This window comes from Saccopteryx leptura, chromosome 1 (assembly GCF_036850995.1).
Source record: "Saccopteryx leptura isolate mSacLep1 chromosome 1, mSacLep1_pri_phased_curated, whole genome shotgun sequence".
Taxonomy (NCBI): domain Eukaryota; kingdom Metazoa; phylum Chordata; class Mammalia; order Chiroptera; family Emballonuridae; genus Saccopteryx; species Saccopteryx leptura.
Window position 1 is genome coordinate 20,319,408 of NC_089503.1, and position 21,255 is coordinate 20,340,662.

Below are 21,255 nucleotides of genomic sequence, written 5' to 3' on the forward strand. Positions count from 1 at the left end.
TATAAAGAGGGGCATACCGGGAGCTTGCTCTCTTGGTTCCTGAGATTAGCATTAGAGAGGAGAGCAGAGAAAGGCCACATGGAAGAGGCCAGGAGAGGCAACCAAGATGGTGGAGTGCTGAGTGAGAAGCCAGTTTGTGCAGAGTTTGTGCAGGGAGAAGGAAGGAGATTGGGAACAGAGGTGAATAAGTCTGGTGAGCTAGAAACCTTTGATTCTAGGAAACTCGGATAAGTCAGTAGCTTTGCGAGCACTGAATGAGTGGGTTTTGGAGCCCAGTGTGTGTTTTTACTTGCCCACCGGGTGCAAGCTAGGATTAAAGATCAGGGCCCACCAGTTTGTGGCTCCGTTGTTTCATTACCGTCTGTTCAAATCTAATGCGAACCTGCATGGGCCGGGCGGTTATGATGGTGGCCCTGGCTACTGGCTTTACATATGTGTAATCTGGATGGGGATGAGAAAGGGAAAAAAGAAAGTGAAGGGGCTACAGACCCAGGTAATCATAAGAAAACGAAAACATAAACATCAGACCCCTGCTATGTTTTATACCCACACCAGAGAAAGAACTACACGTTAGAATTGAAATATGATCTAGCAATAAAAAAAAATTGGCTTATAAAGTTGTTTTAACAATTCCCTAAAAATCTTGACAAACTAAAATTATAATGCAATGTAAGTATAAGATATCTGCTAACAACTGTCAATAATAATTATGCAAAGCTTATAATTAAGGAGACAGGTGTGGTAGAGTAGGAAGAAAACTAAACGAATAGCCAGTTAATAAGATAATATATGCACAAATGCAGCTATAAACTTTAAAGGATTGTGTAAATATCAACCATAATTATTTTTATTATTAATCTGTAACCAACTGGAAACCAGAAATGAAGTTGTGTGTGTTTATGTCTCAGTAAGTATTCATTCAATCAGAACTGTTTATCCTTCCTATTAGAACATTATACTACACAAAATCAGGTGCTTTCTTGTTCATTGTTGTATCTCCAATTCATTGATGGAGGAAGGGAGGGAGGGAGGGAGGGAGGGAGGAAAAGAGTGAAGGGGAAGGGGAAGGGGAAGGGAAGGGAGGGGAAGTATAAACTGCTAACTTTAAGTAAGTTGCAATTTACTAAGCAGCTGGACTACAAAAAACAGTGGTTCCTTAGCATAAGTGGCCTAGGAAAACATCAATCCTCATGTCTAAATATCAGTGTTTATGTACTGACACAAGCCCTAGGATTCCAGGTGTGGGGAAAACATGCGTGGGAACTCTGCACCCTGTGCTCTTATCTTCAGCAGATCTATCTACTGTACCTAGACTCACACTACAGAATTTCTACGGACTGAGTCAGGGAAGAACAGACGACAAATGCCTTTTGTAACCCTGTAGTCCTGCAGCAAACAGATGTCCAGCATTTTCCATCTGCAGCGGCACTATCCCCAAGTCCCTGTAGTTCAGAGTCACCCAGTGAAAAGCAGCTAAAATGTATGTGAAGCTAAGAACTGTGATTGAACTATTTTTGAGAGAAAGTTGTTTTCTCCAGGAACAGAGCTGAGGTTAAGTCTCCTCTCAGTAGGGCTCCTGATTCCATGTCTCTGCCTCAGCCAGCCTCCATTCTCCAGGGCGGGACTGGTTTGAAAGTGGTTAGGACAGGCAGTGTCTATGCCACTAATAAGTTATATGTGCTACTACTGATCTGGAAGTTTATAACAGTCCAGAATTTTACAGATGTTAGTGGTGCGGCAGGTGTTCCCGATCTAAGCTAAGGAAGAGGAACTGTGAAAGATTCCAGGCAATACTGTAAACATTAGAAAAGAACATGCAGACACAAGGCAAAAACTACACCTGTGTCTTTATTCCTATTTTGCTAGTGGCTCTCCTGTAAGTGGGGGTGTAGCAGGTGGGTAGGTGGGGCATGGTGCTGTGCGATACAGACCAGGCAGGAGCTGAAAAATACCGCTCGTCTCAGCCAGGGTGAACGCCCGGCCCAAGGGCACTGTGAACGCCAGGCCCAAGGGCGCTGTGGAGAGACAGATGTACGTGTTTCACTTGCTTTTACACTGTCTTAGCAGGAACTCACACGAAAGACCATCCTTTTCTAGTACGAGGAAGGGAGGTAAGTCTTTAATAAAGAAATGTTAGAAAACGTGTTTTCAAGCTTTCTCTTCGTTTTTCATCCCTTGAAAGCCCAATGAAGAGAACAATGGCGACTGCCAGGCGTATGAGAGAAACTCAGGCAGCGAGAGAAAGAAGGTTACTGAGGAAAGTTTTCCTGAACTACAGACCCTGTGTCTTCCTAGAAATGACTCAAACACTGTTGGATAACTTTCCAAAGCCTTTTTTCCTTCCTTCCTTAAAAATCTTTTCCATAACGAGGTAAAATTCTTCCATATCTCAGGAAATCACTGGTTTCTGGTAATAAGAGCAAAGTAGCTGAATGTAACAGAAGGGGGTAGTAGACTTAGATTTAAAATAAAGAAACAGTAAGGACTGAATGCCAGTGGCACCAGCCGGGCTTTCCGGGACCTTCGGCAAGTCCCCAGGCTCTCTAAGCCACACATTCAAGGGGAGGATGTCTTCTCCAAGGGGACAAAATCTGGTGTGGGAGTAGGGAGAATGAGACCTTATTCTTTTTATGTACAAAGCACAGCTATAAACATAAAGGAGACATACAGTGTAGCTGCCGTATTAAACTTTCAGAGAAAAAGAATAGGGGGAAAATGTCTAACAAGGCTCCTGTGGGGGAGGGGTGGTAAAGAACAAAAGGCTGAGAAATGTTTTTTCTAAGCTTTCCTTTCTCAAGTGTAAATATGGGTCAGCATCGTCCACCTTACAGGATTATTATGATACAACTACAAATATATATACAGCAAATGAGAGACTGGAAATAAAGTAGGCACGGAAGACAACCAATGCAGAACAGCCATTAAAGTATAACTAAAAACACAAAGATTCAAGAATATCTATATTAACATCATCTAATAATCAGTCGTAGCAATAAGACAATTTTCATCTCACTAGACATCTTACCAACTGAACACCTAACCTCCAGAAAGAAAACGTGCGGTCACAGAGCAAGTCCAACAGTAACGCAAGAAGAATCTAGAGACGTGGCAAAGATACGAACCTAGAACGCCAATCTGAAGACCTGCCAAGCTTGTTTTAATTTTATCATAAATGTCTTCTGACGTGAAGTCAACAGCGATGGTCTTCGTTTCCACTTTGAATTTTTCTCCTAGGGAACAAAACACAAATGGAGAGAGAAGAAAATTAATACATGGCAATTAATTAAGCATTGGCTGACATCATCTTTACAAACTCTTTTTACCCCCCAATTTGATATGAAATTTAGACCAGGCTGACTTCAAGCAGTCATGAGACCACCTAAGAGGTGATATAGAGTCAATACAACAGTTCCGCAATAAACATTCCCGCGTGGTCACAGAGCTGGCTAAATGCTCCTTAATCAGTTCTCCTTCCAAAAATCAATACTGACTACTATTTAGACCCTTAGGTACAAATAATAAAACATGATTCAGATCCTAGTGTGTGCTCTTTAAATATCACTGGTTTTGTGATTTTAATTGCAAACTGATGCTTCGTAATCTCAGAAAGAAGTCTGTAAAATATTTTAAAGTGTGAAATATTAAAACAAAAGTCCAGCCTGACCAGGCGGTGGCGCAGTGAATAGAGCATCGGACTGGGATGCAAAGGACCCAGGTTCAAGATCCCGAGGTCGCCAGCTTGAGCGCGGGCTCATCTGGTTTGAGCAAAGCTTACCAGCTTGGACCCAAGGTCACTGGCTGAGCAAGGGGTTACTCGGTCTGCTGAAGGCCCACGGTCAAGGCACATATGAGAAAGCATCAATGAACTAAGGTGTCACAATGAAAAACTGATAATTGATGCTTCTCATCTCTCTCCATTCCTATCTGTCCCTATCTAATCCTCTCTCTGACTCTCTCTCTGTCTCTGTAAAAAAAAAATAAATATATATATACAACCCCTAATTATCCATAATAGTTATAAAGAAGAACCAAAAAAGCAAATGAGAAAAATTCTATCAAATCAAAATAATTAGGTCACTAGTTAAAATTTCTTCTCATTTAAAAACCTCTTACTTTTCAAAATATGGCAATAAAAAAAAAGTCCATCTTATTAAAATGAAAACAAAATGAATGTGATCATATTGAAATTCAGGAGCTTGGTAAATAGTTAATAGTCACTAAATGTAAAAATCCACACAAAACAGTAATAGAACTACAAAGTGACCCAAGAAAGACTTCAGGGTTCTACTTGGTACAAGACGATTAGGGTCCAAACAGAGCTCATAAAAACAACAATAACTATCATGTTTATGCCTGCCTTCGCTAGTGAACCCCTCTGAGAACATGGCATGGGCTGGGAGGCCGTCTAGACATGGGTACCAATTTCATTTTCACACTGAGTTGTTAAGTGACTTTGAGCAAGTTACAGATCCTCTTTGAGTCTGTCACATATCCTATTTGAGCCTGTCGCATCACCTCCTCTATAAGTTTCAGCATCCCCTTCTGAAAATGAAGGTAATGTTATCCAACTTATGGTGAGAGGCTCAAGTGTTATCTAACACAAACATTAGTCTCCCCTTCTTTCTTCAACTAACCCCTCTCTCAAATCACTTAGTGAAGTTCAGTGGGCTAAGAATGCTTATATTTGGAACTTGATGTAAATTCAAAATAATTAATTTAAAAATCCAGCTTCCAAAAATAATTTTGTCTCCACTCGCAGTCAGTGTTGGCTCATCACAGGACATGCAGCATTAATCCACAAGGAGGTTTCCACTCTCAACCTGAAAGAATTTATGCCTAATATTAAAGAGCTAGTTCGTAAGAGATGTGATTCTCAGTTAGACTCAATGAAAAGTATTGACCCTAGGTAGGAATCCATGAATAAAATAGAGAGGATAATACTTGACATGGGACAGCTTGTACCCACCACATTCTAATACCAAAATTACAGTCTGTTTATTATACTATTTTTCTGTTTTTTCATAGTGCCCTCGTTTTAATTATTCTAACTTTAAGATAAGTTTTAATATTTCTGGTAATGCAAGTCTCTGTTTTTTTTTTTTTTTTTTTTTTTGCATTTTCTTTTCTGAAGCTGGAAACAGGGAGAGACAGTCAGACAGACTCCCGCATGCGCCCGACCGGGATCCATCCGGCACGCCCACCATGGGGCGACGCTCTGCCCACCAGGGGGCGATGCTCTGCCCATCCTGGGCGTCGCCATGTTGCGACCATCCTGGGCGTCGCCATATTGTGACCAGAGCCACTCTAGCGCCTGGGGCAGAGGCCACAGAGCCATCCCCAGCGCCCGGGCCATCTTTGCTCCAATGGAGCCTTGGCTGCGGGAGGGGAAGAGAGAGAGAGGAAGGCGCGGCGGAGGGGTGGAGAAGCAAATCGGCGCTTCTCCTATGTGCCCTGGCCGGGAATCGAACCCGGGTCCTCCGCACGCTAGGCCGACGCTCTACCGCTGAGCCAACCGGCCAGGGCAAGTCTCTGTTATTATTACTCTTTTTCAAAAGCTTATTGGTTATCCTTATATGTTTAGTCTCCATTTTTAGTAGGGCTGCATGAAACATTTCCATTAAATTTATGAAGAATGACAATGTCGCATTCCCTCCAGGCTCTCCATTCATCCAGTGTCTCACAGTGAAAATCTGTGGTTATAAATTCTTAACACAATCAACAATTCAAATGCTACAGAAATATTTACCCAAAACCTATATACTCTTATTGATCAATGTCACCCCATTCAATTTAATTTTCTAAAGAAAAATTTTTTAAAAAGAATTCCATTATTAGAATACTACACATCACTATGCAAAGGTACTCTATGCTGTTGATTATTGCACTGATTTGAACCGTTTGGCATTTGAAATTGCATGGGCTGGCATCCTGCTACTTACAGTTGTGGCTGCATGAAATCATGCCCCCTTCCCAGTTTTCAGGTTAGAATGGGTCTGAGATGGTCTCGGCCCATAGTCTCTCAGTCTAGTGGCTAAAACCCAAAACTAAAAAACAAAAAGAGTCAGATGACTAATATGAACTGTTCAAGGCAGTCAACTCACTAGTAATGGGGACAAAAAAGTCAACTCTGCCTGACCAGGTGGTGGCGCAGTAGATAGAGCCGAGGACCCAGGTTCAAGACCCTGAGATGCCAGCTTGAACGTGGGCTCATCTGGTTTGAGCAAAAGCTCACCAACTTGGAGCCAAGGTTGCTGGCTAGAGCAAGGGGTTACTCGGTCTGCTGAAGGCCCACGGTCAAGGCACATATGAGAAAGCAATCAATGAACTATGTGTCGCAATGCGCAACAAAAAACTAATGATTGATGCTTCTCATCTCTTCATTCCTGTCTGTCTGTCCCTGTCTATCCTTCTCTCTGACTCTCGCTCTGTCTCTGTTAAAAAAAAAAAAAAAGTCAACTCTGGCTTAAATAGTAGGGAATGAGGCTAAGAAATAGCTGGGCTAATAATACCATTCATCCCTTTTTATCTACTGCTCCACTGAAAACCACATAACCACATCGTGCAATTACAGAGCAAACACTATCCATAACTATAGAGTTACATGACAATGAATGCCCTCACTGTCTCAAGGCACTCCGTCACCTCCAAGCATCCCATAGCTGACTGTCGCTCACAGGATCCTGAATTAGTTTCAGGTCAAATCGGAAACTGACAGAGAAGAAACTGCACCCATAAGTAGTCTCAAGATTCTGATAAAACACTTCTCAATACTAAAATTAAGACACTTTTAAGTTCAGCCTGACCTGAGGTGGCGCAGTGGATCAAGCGTCAACCTGGAATGTTGAGGTCGCCGGTTCAAAACCCTGGGTTTGCCCAGTCAAGGCACATATGGGAGTTGATGTTTCCTACTCTTTCCCCCTTCTCTCTCTATCTCTATCTCTCTCTCTATTCTCTTCTCTAAAATACATAAATTAATTTAAAAAAAAAGACACTTTTAAGTTCAAACCTAAAAAAGTCAGGCACATATTCCGAATCCGAATAGCCCTATTCCAAACAGCCTTAATGTACTTCTGGTCTGGCCGTCATTATTTTCATTTTGCTAAACAAATTAATACCTCTTAATTCTAAGTCTTCCTCTAAGAATATTTTTATAGGTCTTTGAAAGAATTTCTTCATTTCCCCCCAGGTATCTGAGGATATTAGGTCTGAAAATGCTAGAAAAGAGGTCTAATCTACATAAACTCATGCATTATTTACAATTTTTCTACTAATAAAAACTAAAAAAAATATTAATTTTCCTTTGTCCCTACATCTGCTCCAAATAAACAATCTGTTTCCCCCCCTAAATTTTAGGTAGTACCCGTTATGAAAGTTTGTCACATTTACCCTTCTCCATCTTTCCCACATTATAACTTTCATCATTTAAGATTCCAATTGTGTCACCATCTCTGTGGACTGACTTTTCAGGATTCCCATTTTCTCCAAGGTTAAGCTCCTTACTCTCCTGGCCGTGTTGCTTGAGACAAATAAAAATAAAACTACATGCTGGTAAGAGATGTCTATATGAGACATAATATAACATAAGGTACTTACTATAGGCATTTTAAAGCATTAAGATAAATTGAGAAGCAACTCAGGTCTTCCATCTGTCCTACATGGACGCTGTCATTCTCATAAAAATAAAAACATTTTAGAATTATAAGAGACCTTAGAAAATACCCAGGAGCTTTAACCCAGAAGCATGAAAATAATGGTGGACAATCTTTTAGTCATGGACCTCTCTCCCTTTACCCAGTCCTGAAAAAGGTAATTAGGGAGAGAGGAGGGACTCTTGAAGAAATACTACTATATTCAATGCCAATCAATTTCATCTTCTTAAATCCAAATTCATTAAAATCAATTTATGACTATAAAAAATGTATTGTACGTTAAAAAAAAATCCTTCATTTGCATATAAAATGTTTTCTGATATTCAGAGATGTAAAAAGTACGAGACTTGTATTTTCTCTAATTTTAAGGAAAAAACAAACAATATAAAATTCTCTCCACTTCCTTCTTTTGATTTTTATTTCACCCAGGCTTGCCATCTCCCCCACTCCTTACCCCTCGGGTGAGACATCTCTTCACGCAGAGTACCTCCCTGATGTAGCTCTAGAGAAAAGGGGATTGTGCCCTAGAACGGAATGCTTTCTCTAACTCCATTTTAAGGGCCCATTTAATTATAATGATCAGAAATGCTAAACAAATAATGGTCCATTTCTTTTCTACATTGACCTTGAAAATATATACAGAATAATTTTAATTTCATGAAGCGATCCGCTTTCAGTTCAAATCAAAAAAATTCATCATAGTATCATAAAAATTCTATCCCAAATCACGTATTTCTTTATTTTAAGCCAAGGTTATTATATTTTATTCATTACAATCTCTTTATCCAGAACATCCCTCTGTAATAAATAAAACCTTATACCATGTGAATCTGTTCTATTGATAGGGCATAAATAGGACACATTTTCTTTTTGAAAGCCCTAAGTTCTACCCTTGGGACAGGTATTATAGACCCTTGGCCAAGGCACTTTTGAAGAAATTTTCAAATAAGAATGTATATTTTCTACAAATTGGAGGGGAGAAAAAGGCACGCCAATGGAAACATCTGAATTTTATTTTTAAAGGTAAGAAAATTGCAAAAAAATATTCCTAACATTACTATACTTAAGGATTCCAAGATGATGTTGCCAATACTATGGAAGCAGGGTCTTCTGGACTGAATGTCTGCATCTCCCTAAAACTTGTGTATTGAAGGCCTAGCCCTCAGTGTGATGGTACTGGGAGGGGAAGCTTTTGGGAGGAAATTAGGTTTAGAGAAAGTCACGAGAGTGAGGCTCTCATGATGAAATCAGTCTCCTTACAGTAAGAGAAACAGAGAGCTCTTTCTATGCACCAAGGGCAGGCCATGTGAGCACACAGTGAGAAGACAGTCATCTACCAGCCAGGAATTGGGCCCTCACCAGGGAACTGACCCTGCCAGGACCTTGATCTGGGACTTCCCAGCTACCAAAACTGTGAGAAATAAATTTCTGCTGTTTAAGATACACAGACAAAGATGTTTTGTTACTGCAGCTCAAGTTGACCAAGACACAAAGTTTGTTTGAAAAATCATGGCAAGCAGTTAATTGCCCTGGTCTTGAGTACCAGCTTGGTCACTTGCTGGCTGAGCGCCCTTCACTCAAGCCTTTCAACCTTCAGGAATTTTTTTTTTTTAAGGTGAGAGGAGGGGAGGTAATGAGGCAGACTCTAATGTGCCCTGACCAGATCCACCCAGCAACCCCATCTGCAGCCAATGATCCAATCAACTGAACTATTTTTAGCACTTGAGGCTGATGCATTCCAACGAGGCTATTCTTAGAGACCAGGGCCAAGCTTGAACCAATAGAGCCATGGCTGCAGGAGGAGAAGAGGGAGAGTTAGGGGAGCAGTAGGGGGAGAAGCAGATGGTCGCTACTTCTGTGTGCCCTGACCAGGAATCAAACCTGGGATGTCCATATGCTGGGCCAATGCTCTATCCACTGAGCCACCGGCCAGGGTCAGGAATTCTCATAGCATATGAAAATTTGTCTTATACAGATGTTTTCTTATATCTGCCAATGTCTACAAAGATGACTACATCACATACAGTTGTTTTTTCCTAAATAGAACAGGCTATCATTAAATCTTCCCTCTCCTAATTAGATACATATCTTTTTTAAGTTGACCATGCACATGCAACTCTGCTTTAAAAAGTGATTTATTTATTACTGTATCATCCATGGAATCAATGGTCATGATATATACTATTTCTAATCATACCTTTAGTGTCCAAGTATTTCTTTGACTCAATTTGCTTGTGATTAATCTTTGAATTACTATGTTTTATCTACTTCAAGATGCACATTTTAATTCACTTTTTATCTGTGAAATCCTGATGCCTTATAATTAATGGCTTTGCAATTTAATTGGTGGTCTTTATTTCTTAATGCTTATAAGCTGCATCATTGCTTCACGATCAGTGGTGACTCAGATTTGCTGAAAGAAGCACAGAACCCCACTGACATCCACCTATCCCTTTAATGTCACAAAATGCACGGAGGCTGCTTCCAAATGCAAGATGCTCTGGTATTCCCATGTTTATAATGCTCCACCACCACCACTAGTCAGGAAGGTAGAATATTTCCGAGCCTAAACTCAGAACCCAAAAACCTTAGCACACGCTCATTCATTTATTATTCAAGGGCGCTGGCATTTGCAACCAGGCAAAGCACATCACTCCCTAAATTGTCAGCACTATGAAAAGAGGGTCCGTGTCTGGCTTTTTCTTTACCAGCACACACTGAGAGCCCACAGTACCTAGTACTCTACGGGGGCTCAATAACTATATTTCCACTGAAATAAATTTAAGAAGTACACACCGAGGAATGCCCACATGTCAGATTTTACCCTGAGGATAACAGCAGATAACCTTAAATAGGTCATATTTTGGTGAAGAAGTTACATATGAACCCAACTGTTGCTCTAATGAATATGAACAAAGCACACAAAGAAAAAGCAGCTCACTCGTACAGAGTGGAAGTTTTTAAAATATCTTTCCATTGGTTTTGAGAGAGAGAGAGAAGCATCAACTCATTTCACTTAACTGTGCACTCGTTGATTGCTTCTCCTATGTTCCCTGACCGGGGTCGAACCTGACACCTCAGTGTGCCAGGATGACTTTATCCACTGAGCCACCAGGCCGTGCCCCAGAATGGGATTTGAAACAGGAGATGGCATTTGCATCGAGTCCTTGAGCAGAAATCGGCCATGTGGAGAAGGGGGGGGGGGGGACTAGTGGGGAAAAGGAACAGCATGTTGCAAAAACCCCTGTAGATGGAGTACGAGGGACACGGAGAAAGGGGAAGAAAAGTTCTGTAGAAGGAAGCCGGCGGAGGTGGTGTGTGCCAAGATAACAAGCCGACTAAGGGCCCCAGCGCAGCACAAAAAGGCGGCTTCCTCTTCAGAGTATTAACAATTTTAAGATGCTACAGCAGAGCAATGAACCAAGTCCAGGTCCTTCTCAGCGCAGGCCCCGTGTCAACAAACAGGGCACGCGCCTGTTGAAGCGGCCCTGTGACAAGTTCGCATTTCATCCTGTGTGTTATGAGTACATAGCAGACGTTATTAGGCTAGGAAGTGACAAGATCACGCTTGTTTTTTTAGGTAAGGCCTGCTATAAAAAGTGATGGGGGCAGGCAGAGAGAAGAGCAGCTGCAGCGATGAGTCCCGCCGAGCAGAGGGCCCAGCGGAGAGGGGCGGCGGCGGAAGGGAGAGGCAGGCTGCTGCGGAGACATCGAGTTAGTCTGATGGGTTTTCCCGCTGATTAGACACACAGCTTTAGGAAGAGAGAGAGCACAGTGGCTTTATCCATTTGCTTTAGAAATCTAGCCAATAAACCATTGTATCTTAGAGCTAAAACAGTCTTCAGTTTCATGTACGGGGCCATATTCTTATGATTATGGCTCAGCGTAATTTTTATCACGTGAAATGTTTCTCTGTTATTTTTAGTGAAGGAAGTTTTGTTTATTTTTCTTGAGGTAGCTTATTTCTTCTCTTTGTTGGCTTGAAAAATGAAATTACTTCCATTGCGGCTTGGGCCAGAGCTGACCAATTTTCCATGCAGGATAACCGTGAACTAAAATGAAATCGGAAAGCAAAAGAGGTCTTTTTGTAACTCTCCATAAGATTCCTCCCTTCTTCTTTCAAAGAGAAAGGTAGCTAAAATTAATTAGGAGTCAAATATCACACAGAACACTTCTTCTAAAAATGCTGACTGAGCTCCTTTTTATTATTATTTTTTTTTAGTATCCTCTTTTAATTTTAAACTGTCACTTTGTTCTTACAAGGCTGCTCTGGTTTTGTGAAATCTTGCCACCAGAATAAAGTATTCTTTTCAAGATCTGACTGAGTCACCTTGGTGTTTAGAAAAGGAAGCTTAACAGTTGCTTTTATTTCTTAAAAACAAAACAGGAACTTTTGAAAAAATTACCATAAAATTTAAAATATCAGCTATTGAAATGAGTATTTACTTTATAGCAATTAACATTTTGAAGATTTATCTTGTTCAACACAAAAAAAACCTTTTCCTTTAAACTGTTGTGAGCATAGTTTTCACATATTAAACCAAAATAAAAGCAAAACTGCTTGATTTAGAGCAGGAGTCAGGAACCTATGGCTCGTGAGCCAGATGTGGCTCTTTTGATGGCTGCATCTGGCTCACAGACAAATCTTTAATAAAAAAATAATAACATTAATAATAGAAAACATTCTCATGTATTAAAATCCATTTATTTCATACAGCTCATGTTCATGGTTGCGGGTGGCTGGAGCCAATCACAGCTGTCCTCCGGGACAACACCAAATTTTTATTGGATAATGCTTAACGTACATGGGTCGTTGTGAGGTCAGAAAGTAAACTTCCCTCCTTTTAATCAAGTAGTCAGCTAGCTAATTGCAGAAACCCTTTTGACGAAGAAGATGACTAAAAGAAAAAAAGATGAGGAGTATCGTACTTTTCAACAGGAATGGACAGAGGAACTTGCCTTTATGGAGAGGGCAGGTTCTGCAGTGTGTCTAATATGCAATGATAAAATGCATTGATGAAACAGTCAAATATAAAGCGGCACATCGACACACGCCATACTACATTTGCATCGAAATTTCCAGTAGGGGACAGCAGGAAGAAAGCATGTCAAGAGCTACTGTGCAGAGTGCAAGCTAGTCAGCAGCAACTCCGTGTTTGGACCCAACAAGGTGACTGGAATTCAGCTAGCTTTGCTGGTGCTTTAGCAATTGTGAGAAATGGAAAGCCATTCACAGATGGGGAGTATGCCAAAACATTCATGCTTGATGTTGCCAATGAACTTTTGACGACTTTTCGGATAAAGACAAGATAATCAAATGAATAAAAGACATGCCTCTGTCGGCAAGAACTGTTCACGATCGTACCATCATGATGGCAAATCAAATTGAGGCAACACAAGTGAAGGACATAAACGCAGCACCATTCTTTTCTCTCGCTTTGGATGAGTCAACAGACGTAAGCTATTTATCCCAGTTCAGTGTGATTGCAAGGTATGCTGTCGGTGACACTCTACATGAAGAAAGTCTTGCTGTTTTGCCTATGAAAGAGACAACAGGAGGGGAGATTTATTCAAGTCTCTCACTGAGTTCACTAAAGAAAAAAATCTACCGATGGATAAACTTATTTCAGTGTGTACTGATGGTGCTCTGTGCATGGTGGGGAAAAACAGAGGATTAGTAGCACTTCTTTGTGAACATGAAAAGAGACCCATCCTAAGTTTTCACTGCATCCTACATCAGGAGGCACTTTGTGCTCAGATGTGTGGCAAGCAGCTTGGTGAGCTGATGTTGCTGGTCATTCAGGTGGTCAACATTATTGTTGCCCGAGCTTTAAATGATCGTTAGTTTAAAACACTGCTGGATAAAGTTAGGAATAATTATCCTGGTCTGCTTCTGCACAGCAATGTGCATTGGTTGTCAAGAGGGAAAGTGCTCAGCCATTTTGCAGCTTGATTGAGTGAAATCCGGACTTTTCTTGAAATGAAAAACGTCAAGCATCCTGAGTTAGCTAACACTGAGTGGCTCCTGAAGTTCTACTATCTCATAGACATGACTGAATATCTGAACCAGCTCAATGTGAAAATGCAAGGTGTTGGAAATACAGTCTTATCCCTTCAACAAGTAATGTTTGCATTTGAAAACAAGTTGGAACTCTTCATCACTGACATTGAAACAGGTCTTTACTACACTTTGAAAAACTGGGAGAGTTTAAAGATGCATGCACAGCAAGTGACCCTGCTCAACATCTTGATCTCCAGCAGCAGCAGGCTTCACATCTAATCTCCTGCAGTCATTCAAAGCGCGATTTGGAGAATTTCATGAGCACACTCGTCTTTTTAAGTTCATCACCCATTCACACCAGTGTGCAGTGGACAGCACTGACCTGAGTTATATCCCCGGTGTCTCCGTCAGAGATTTTGAGCTACAATCTGCTGACCTGAAGGCCTCAGACATGTGGGTGAATAAATTCAAGTCACTGAAGATTTGGAAAGACTTGCACAACAGCAAGCAGAGTTGTCGAGCAAACACAAGTGGGGAGAAATGAAAAAACTTCAATTCACAGACCAGCTGATTGTCAAAATTTGGAACACGCTTCCCGTCACGTACCACACACTATAGCGTGTGAGTAGTGCTGTACTGACAATGTTTGGCTCTATGTATGCATGTGAGCAGTCTTTCTCAAATCTAAAGAACGCTAAGACCAACCTACGATCATGTTTAATGAATTGAAGTCTCAACGCCTGCACGAAGCTTAACCTCACCACATATTAACCAGACTACAAAGCCATCAGCAAAACCATGCAGCACCAGAAGTCGCATTAATGGTAAGAAGTACTTTATTCATCATTGGTTAGCAACAGCATAACAATGTTATTAAAAAGAATTCAGAGACTTTAAAAGTGTTAGTCTTACATAAAATGCACACATTTACTTGTATTTAGTATTAAACATATAGTATGGCTCTCACAGAATTACATTTTAAAAATGTGGCGTTCATGGCTCTCTCGGCCATAAAGGTTCCCGACCCCTGATTTAGAGTCTCTTTTAGAACTAAGGATGAGAACTTGACATAAATCATCCCACTCTAGGATGTCCTAAAGAATCTGGAGGTAGCATGTAAAAGGCATGGGGAGACAGTTACCATTCTACCAACTACACAGGGTTAATAACTGTTATTGTTACCAATTTACTGAGCATCAACTAGATACCAAGAACTCTGCTAGGTGACATTACATCATTTAACCTGGACAAGAACTTTCTGGTATGCTCCTGAAAGTCGCAAATGATTATTCTCATAAATTTCAATTTTCAACAATGGAAAGGGCATCATTTATTTGTGTTTTCTTAAATTTTGAAATAATCATAAACAAAAAAAAAATGTTGCAAATATTAAACCAGTAACTTTTTTTTGTTATACCACATCAGACTCAGTTGCTAACAAGATGTCCATAAGACTTAGTGTAGTGCTTCTCAAAGTGTGGTCCATGGCCCTGAGGGTCCATGAGAGCCAAAGAGAGCGAGAGAGAGAGAGAGAGAGAAAGAGAGAGAAAGAGAGAGATAAGACAGCCCTGGGTAGCTCAGTTGGTTAGAGTATCAACCTGATATGCCAAGGTTGCAGGTTCAATCCCCAGTCAGGGCATATACAAGAATCAACCAGCGAATGCATAAATAAGCAGAACAAGAAATCAATGTTTGTCTCTCTCTCTCTCTCTCTCTCAAAATAAATTAATTTTAAAAATACGAAATACGAAGACATTATTTGCTTGCGTCAATGTGTTGACGTGCACAGATGACGCTGCACTGACATTTGCAACGGTGGTAAAACTGCTGGAACTCGAATGCTAATCAAAGCAGCCACAGCTAACTATCTTGGAAGTTACTGTATTCTTCACAGACTTGCAATAAAAGGAAAAAAGCCAGTCTCATTTAAGAATGTCCCTTGATGAAGCAGTAAAATCATTAATTTTATTAAATCTCTACCTTGGAGTACTAATGTTTTCAATGTTCTGCATAACAAAATGGTTAAGTACGCATGAATCCCTTTTTCTGTGAACGAATACAATGGCCGTCTTGAGGGAACACATTCACGCAATGGAGTCATGAGCTGAATTAGCACTTTCTTCATGCAGCACCATTTTACTTGAAAGAACAACTGCCTGAGACACTGTGACTATTCAGATCTGGCAAACATTTTCTAAACAAATAAATGAAGTGCACCTGCCACTTCAAGGAAAACAACAGTATTTGTTGTCTGTGATAAAAGTTGAACTTCTAAGTGGAAATCAGTATTTTGGAAAACTTTTATCTACCACGTGAGCTTAAGAGAAAAGATGTTTCTGGTAAGACTGGGGGTGATTTTAATAACTGTGTCGAAATTTGTAAAAACTGTGAAACTCAGGAAGCAATATTTCCCAATGACCAATGCATCACGTTACAAAATCAAGATGGATAAAAGACCTATTCAAAGTGCAAGGTAGACAAATGGATTTTAATGGAACTGAGCATGAAAAAGTCAGATGTTTCCGGATTCTATATTGAAACTAACCTTAAGAAACCTTCAGTTATGGAATTTTGATGTAGTATCAAAGAATATTCACAATTACTTGAAGAGACTATTGAAATAGTTTTTTCTTTTCCAACTACATATCTGTGTAAAAACAGATTTTCTTTTTACACTTCAACCAAATAATGTATCACAGCAGACTGAATGCAGAAGTAGGTAGGCAAAATTGTCTTCTACTATTATTAGATATTAGAGATTTGCAAAAATGTAAAACAATGCCACTCTTCTCAATGAATTTTATTTTGTTTCAGAATATATAGTTATATTTCCCAGTAAAAATATGTTAACATATAATAAATTATTTGTTATTATTTTTACAAGAATAACTATTTGAGTCACTCAGTTTGAGTTTCTAATACAATAAATATTGATAGCTGTATCCTGCATAAACAAAAGCTCTCTGGGGCCCTTAAGAATTTTTAAGAGTATAAAAGGGTTCTGAGACTGAGATGTTTAGGAATGGTGTTTTAATATGTATTTCCTACAAAGAAGTCTCTTAAATAATATAACCATAAAAATCAAGAAATTGACATGGATATATTCCTGCCTTCTAATCTTCAGAGCCTGTTTGAATTCGACCAATTGTCCCTTTATAGCAACATGTCCTTTAGAACAAAAGGACCCAAATCAGAATCACCAGTCGTATTTAGCTGCCAGGTCTGTTTAGCCTCGTTCAATGTGCAACGGTTTCTTAGACTTTTCTTGACCTTTATGACTTTGACATCTTGAAGATTACAGGCCAATTATTTTGTGAAATGTCCCCATGATTAGATTCAGGTTATGCATCCTTGGAGGGGACTGCACAGAAGTAAAGTGGTACTGCTCGTTGCATCCTATCAGGTGGTACACAATTTCGACCGTCCCACTACTGATGAAGATAACTCTGGTCTCTTACCAAGGTGGTGTCTTCCAGGCTCCTCTACTGTGAAGTTACTATTTTTCCCTTTGTAATTGGCAAGTCTTTTTGGGAGGCAGCTATGCTCCCCATTATACCAATACTGCACAATTAACAAATATTTTAGTATTTTGTGGGGAGATATTTTGAGACTACGTAAAATCCCATTCCTCGTCCATTTCTATTTATTATGCATTTATTTATCATTATTAGTATGAGCTCACAGTTTCTTATCTTATTCAATAGATTGTAATTTATTTCTATCCTTTTTTAGTTTTAATGCTGAATTTCTCCAGATTTGGTTCATGGAACGAAGTCCCTTCAAGCTGGTTTCTGTTTGTTTTTGACATGTCCCCATTCTCCCCTGACGACTTCCTTGCACTCTGGCATGCGATACTCCAGGCCTATCTTCTATGCTCCCTGCCCCAGCCCTGAAACTAGCCATTTCTCCAAGGGGGCTCTAGATCCTTTATTTAAAAACAGAATCTAGGAACCAAGATCTGGATTCTCACTGTCATTGGGCGCTGCTGCTCCCAGGAAAGACCAGGAGCTTTAGCAACCAACTTCTGCAGTGTCAAAGGCACAGTATAAGTAACTACAGGTGGTGTCACACAGACGAATTAGTTGCCAGCTGTGAACCATTGTATGAGAAGCTTTAACAGAAGAGCCGAAGATATAGTAGACTTTGGGGTTCTCTTCCAGAGCTTAGATCACTGTAGATCTTCTTTGAAATTAAACATACAGAAGTTGCTGCTATATACTGCATAGTAGAGGCTGATAAAATACTGTAATTTAAACCTTAGTTTAAGAAAGGATAGCTTTATTTGTAGTCTACACTTGGTAGATAAAAGCCTAAATAAATATTTGAGCTTTTTAGTGGCAAAGCAAGCTCTTGGTTACTTGAGTTTTATGTTAAAGATATATAAGCAACTCCATTCTTTGCCCAAAGCATTTCCAGAAAGTGTACCAGATATTGAAAAGTAGATCCCACTTGCCCACATAAACAATTTTATAACTGGAATTTCTGTTACTAATATCAATCATAGCTAAGCCCAATAACATAATACACAGATATATAATACCTTTAGCCTCTATAGTAATTTAAAATAGTAAAATTATGTTCCCAGTACTGATTGTCTTGAGGACTCAATTTACTACAAAAAATATATATAGCATATAAAAAAATATAACTATCATATCATAAATTTGGCCTGAAAACATGTTTGTTAGTCTGACTTAATATAAAATAAAACTGCCTTCTTAGAATTTAGGAGTGATTCAGATAGTATGGACCTTTAGCTGAAGGAAATATAAGCTGAACCTTCTCTCTCTCTCTTATTTTTTTTATTTTATTTAATTTTTTTGGTATTTTTCCGAAGTTAGAGCGGGAAGGCAGTCAGACTTATTCCCACATGCACCTGACCGGGATCCACCTGGCATGCCCACCAGGGAGCAATGCTCTGCCCATATGGGGCATTGCTTCATTGCAATTGAAGCCATTCTAGCGCCTGAGATAGAGCCATCCTCAGCGCCTGAGCCAACTTTGCTCCAGTGGAGCCTTGGCTGCGGGAGAAGAAGAGATAGAGAGAAAGAAGAGGGGTAAGGATGGAGAAGCAGGTGGGTGCCTCTCCTGTGTGCCCTGGACGGGAACTGAAACTGGGACTTCCAGATGCTGGGCCGATGCTCTACCGCTGAACCAACAGGCCAGAGCCTGAACCTTCTCTTATATTAACATATTTCTCTGTAGCAGACAGAGGCAGTGCCATTCCCATTACCTCAAAGTAATATCATAGAATCTCCATGGATACTATACAATGTGGGTATCTGAAGGCAAAAATGAGGGGTTTCCGGCCCTGGCCGGTTGGCTCAGTGGTAGAGCGTCGGCCTGGCATGCGGAAGTCCCGGGTTCGATACAGGAGAGGCGCCCATCTGCTTCTCCACCCTTCCCCTTCTCCTTCCTCTCTGTCTCTCTCTTCCCCTCCCGCAGCCGAGGTTCCATTGGAGCGAAGGATGGCCCGGGCACTGGGGATGGCTCCTTGGCCTCTGCCCCAGGCGCTAGAGTGGCTCTGGTCGCGACAGAGCGGTGCCCCGGATGGGCAGAGCATCGCTCCCTGGTGGGCATGCCGGGTGGATCCCGGTCAGGCACATGCGGGAGTCCGTCTGACTGCCTCCCCGATTCCAGCTTCAGAAAAATACAAAAAATAAAAAATAAAAAAATAAGGGGTTTCCTTAGTACTAGAAAATAGCCAAAATAAGAACAGTATTATACCATAATACAGTGTGTCCGTAAAGTCATGGTACACTTTTGACCAGTCACAGGAAAGCAACAAAAGATGATAGAAATGTGAAATCTGCACCAAATAAAAGGAAAACTCTCCCAATTTCATACCTATTCAGTGCAGTTAGATGTGGGCTCATGCACAGATTCTTTGGGGCTCCTTAGGTAGCTATCCGTATAGCCTCTACAGACTCGTCACTGACTGATGGCCTACCAGAACAGGGTTTCTCCACCAAACTGCTGGTTTCCTTCAACTGCTTATCCCACTGAGTAATGTTATTCCTACATAGTGGCACTTCATTATAAACGCGCCGATATTCACGTTGCACTTTGGTCACGGATTCAAATTTAGTGAGCCACAGAACACACTGAACTTTCCCCTGTACCGTCCACATCTCGACTGGCATGGCCGTGGGCTGCTCCGCTGTATACACGGTGTTACGTCATCATCTGCGCATGCGCACATGCTGCTACATCATCCTACAGAAACTGGAAGGGTTTTCCTTTTATTTGGTGCAGATTTCACATTTCTATCGTCTTTTGTTGCTTTCCTGTGACCGGTCAAAAGTGCACCATGACTTTACGGACACACTGTATCAATACACAATTGATTGGCAATATTCTGTACACATAAATCTCCATTTAATGTCATCAATAAGGTCTAAAACTTTATATGAGACGATGTATAATGAAATCAATTTTACTGAAGGCTAACTATATAAACAAGCATTGAGTTCCTGTGGCATCTTATCAAGGTTATGACGAAATGATGCTGACTGAAACGATGCATTTGAGGTCCTGCTGTATACACATACTTTTAATGGGGTTAAGTTTTTATCATTAAGATTCATGAAAAGATCTATGACCCTCAAAAAGGGAAGTATTTTTGGATTAACTGTTTCCCAGAAACAACCATTGTGAACAGTCTAAGCTGTAATCTTACAGACCGTTTTTGATGCATATCTACATGTGTTATAGACACACAGAGTTGGTTCATGAGTTTACTATTTGTGGTATGTGGGATATTCTTTTTCTTTTTTTAAACAAAAGACCAGACGTTTTCTAAATATATTATGCTGCAATTTGTTTTTCCCACTACAGATGGCCTTCTATGTCAGTACATACAGATAGGGATTTTAAATGACACAGAATAGCCAGGCGGGCCATAACTTACTTAATCAGTCATTCAAGACAGTATGAGCAGGCACAGATCAAAGGAAGAGTCTGTATTGGAGAAGGGGAATGTATTACAGCAATTTAGAGAGAAACAGAATGCTAATGAGTTCAGAGGAACTTTTATAGGTCATCAAATACTATTTTTTAAAAAGACACAATAAGGTTGGAGAGCCTACAGCATGTTTATAAGTTACCACCAAAGCAAAAGCTGTGTGACCAGAAGATGTTATGAACGCAACGAAGTTTGCCCCTTGCTTCTAGGACCCGTCCGCATGCCAAAGACATTCTAATAAAAGAGGAAAAAACACATACAAATAAAGTACGTAAAATAAACCACATGTAGTCAAGTGAAGCCGTGTTGGGGGAAGGTCTGGGGAAGAATCTGGGAAAGGCTATATACCACAGGCCATAGAGGCATGAACTCCTAAAAAACAGACTCTGAGGAACGTATTCAACAGCCATACCAGGCCAAAGCATTCAAGAGCATTCGTGGACCCTGATCACCTATTTTACCCCCATAATTATGGTCCAGACAGATAATAAATCATGTGACTGCAGTTTTACTATCCGTTTCAAGGTCTGGAAGGAAGCACATATCAGGAAGAGGCAAAAGCTTACATCCCACTGCCCTGTGTAGAAGCTGGTCTGCTAACACAGAGCGATCAGCCCGTACCAGCGGCTGTGAGGGCTGGG

At 40.5% G+C, this 21,255-nt stretch overlaps 1 protein-coding gene across 1 annotated transcript in view; it reads right to left on the reverse strand.

Moving 5' to 3' along the window:
• Window positions 1-21,255, reverse strand: part of HSD17B12 (hydroxysteroid 17-beta dehydrogenase 12) — a 159,971-nt gene that overhangs the window by 53,165 nt on the left and 85,551 nt on the right. The window contains exon 4 of the mRNA XM_066362963.1: window positions 3,123-3,230. Within this exon, the coding sequence (XP_066219060.1) occupies window positions 3,123-3,230 (108 nt within the window). The remainder of the gene's footprint in view (window positions 1-3,122; window positions 3,231-21,255) is intronic.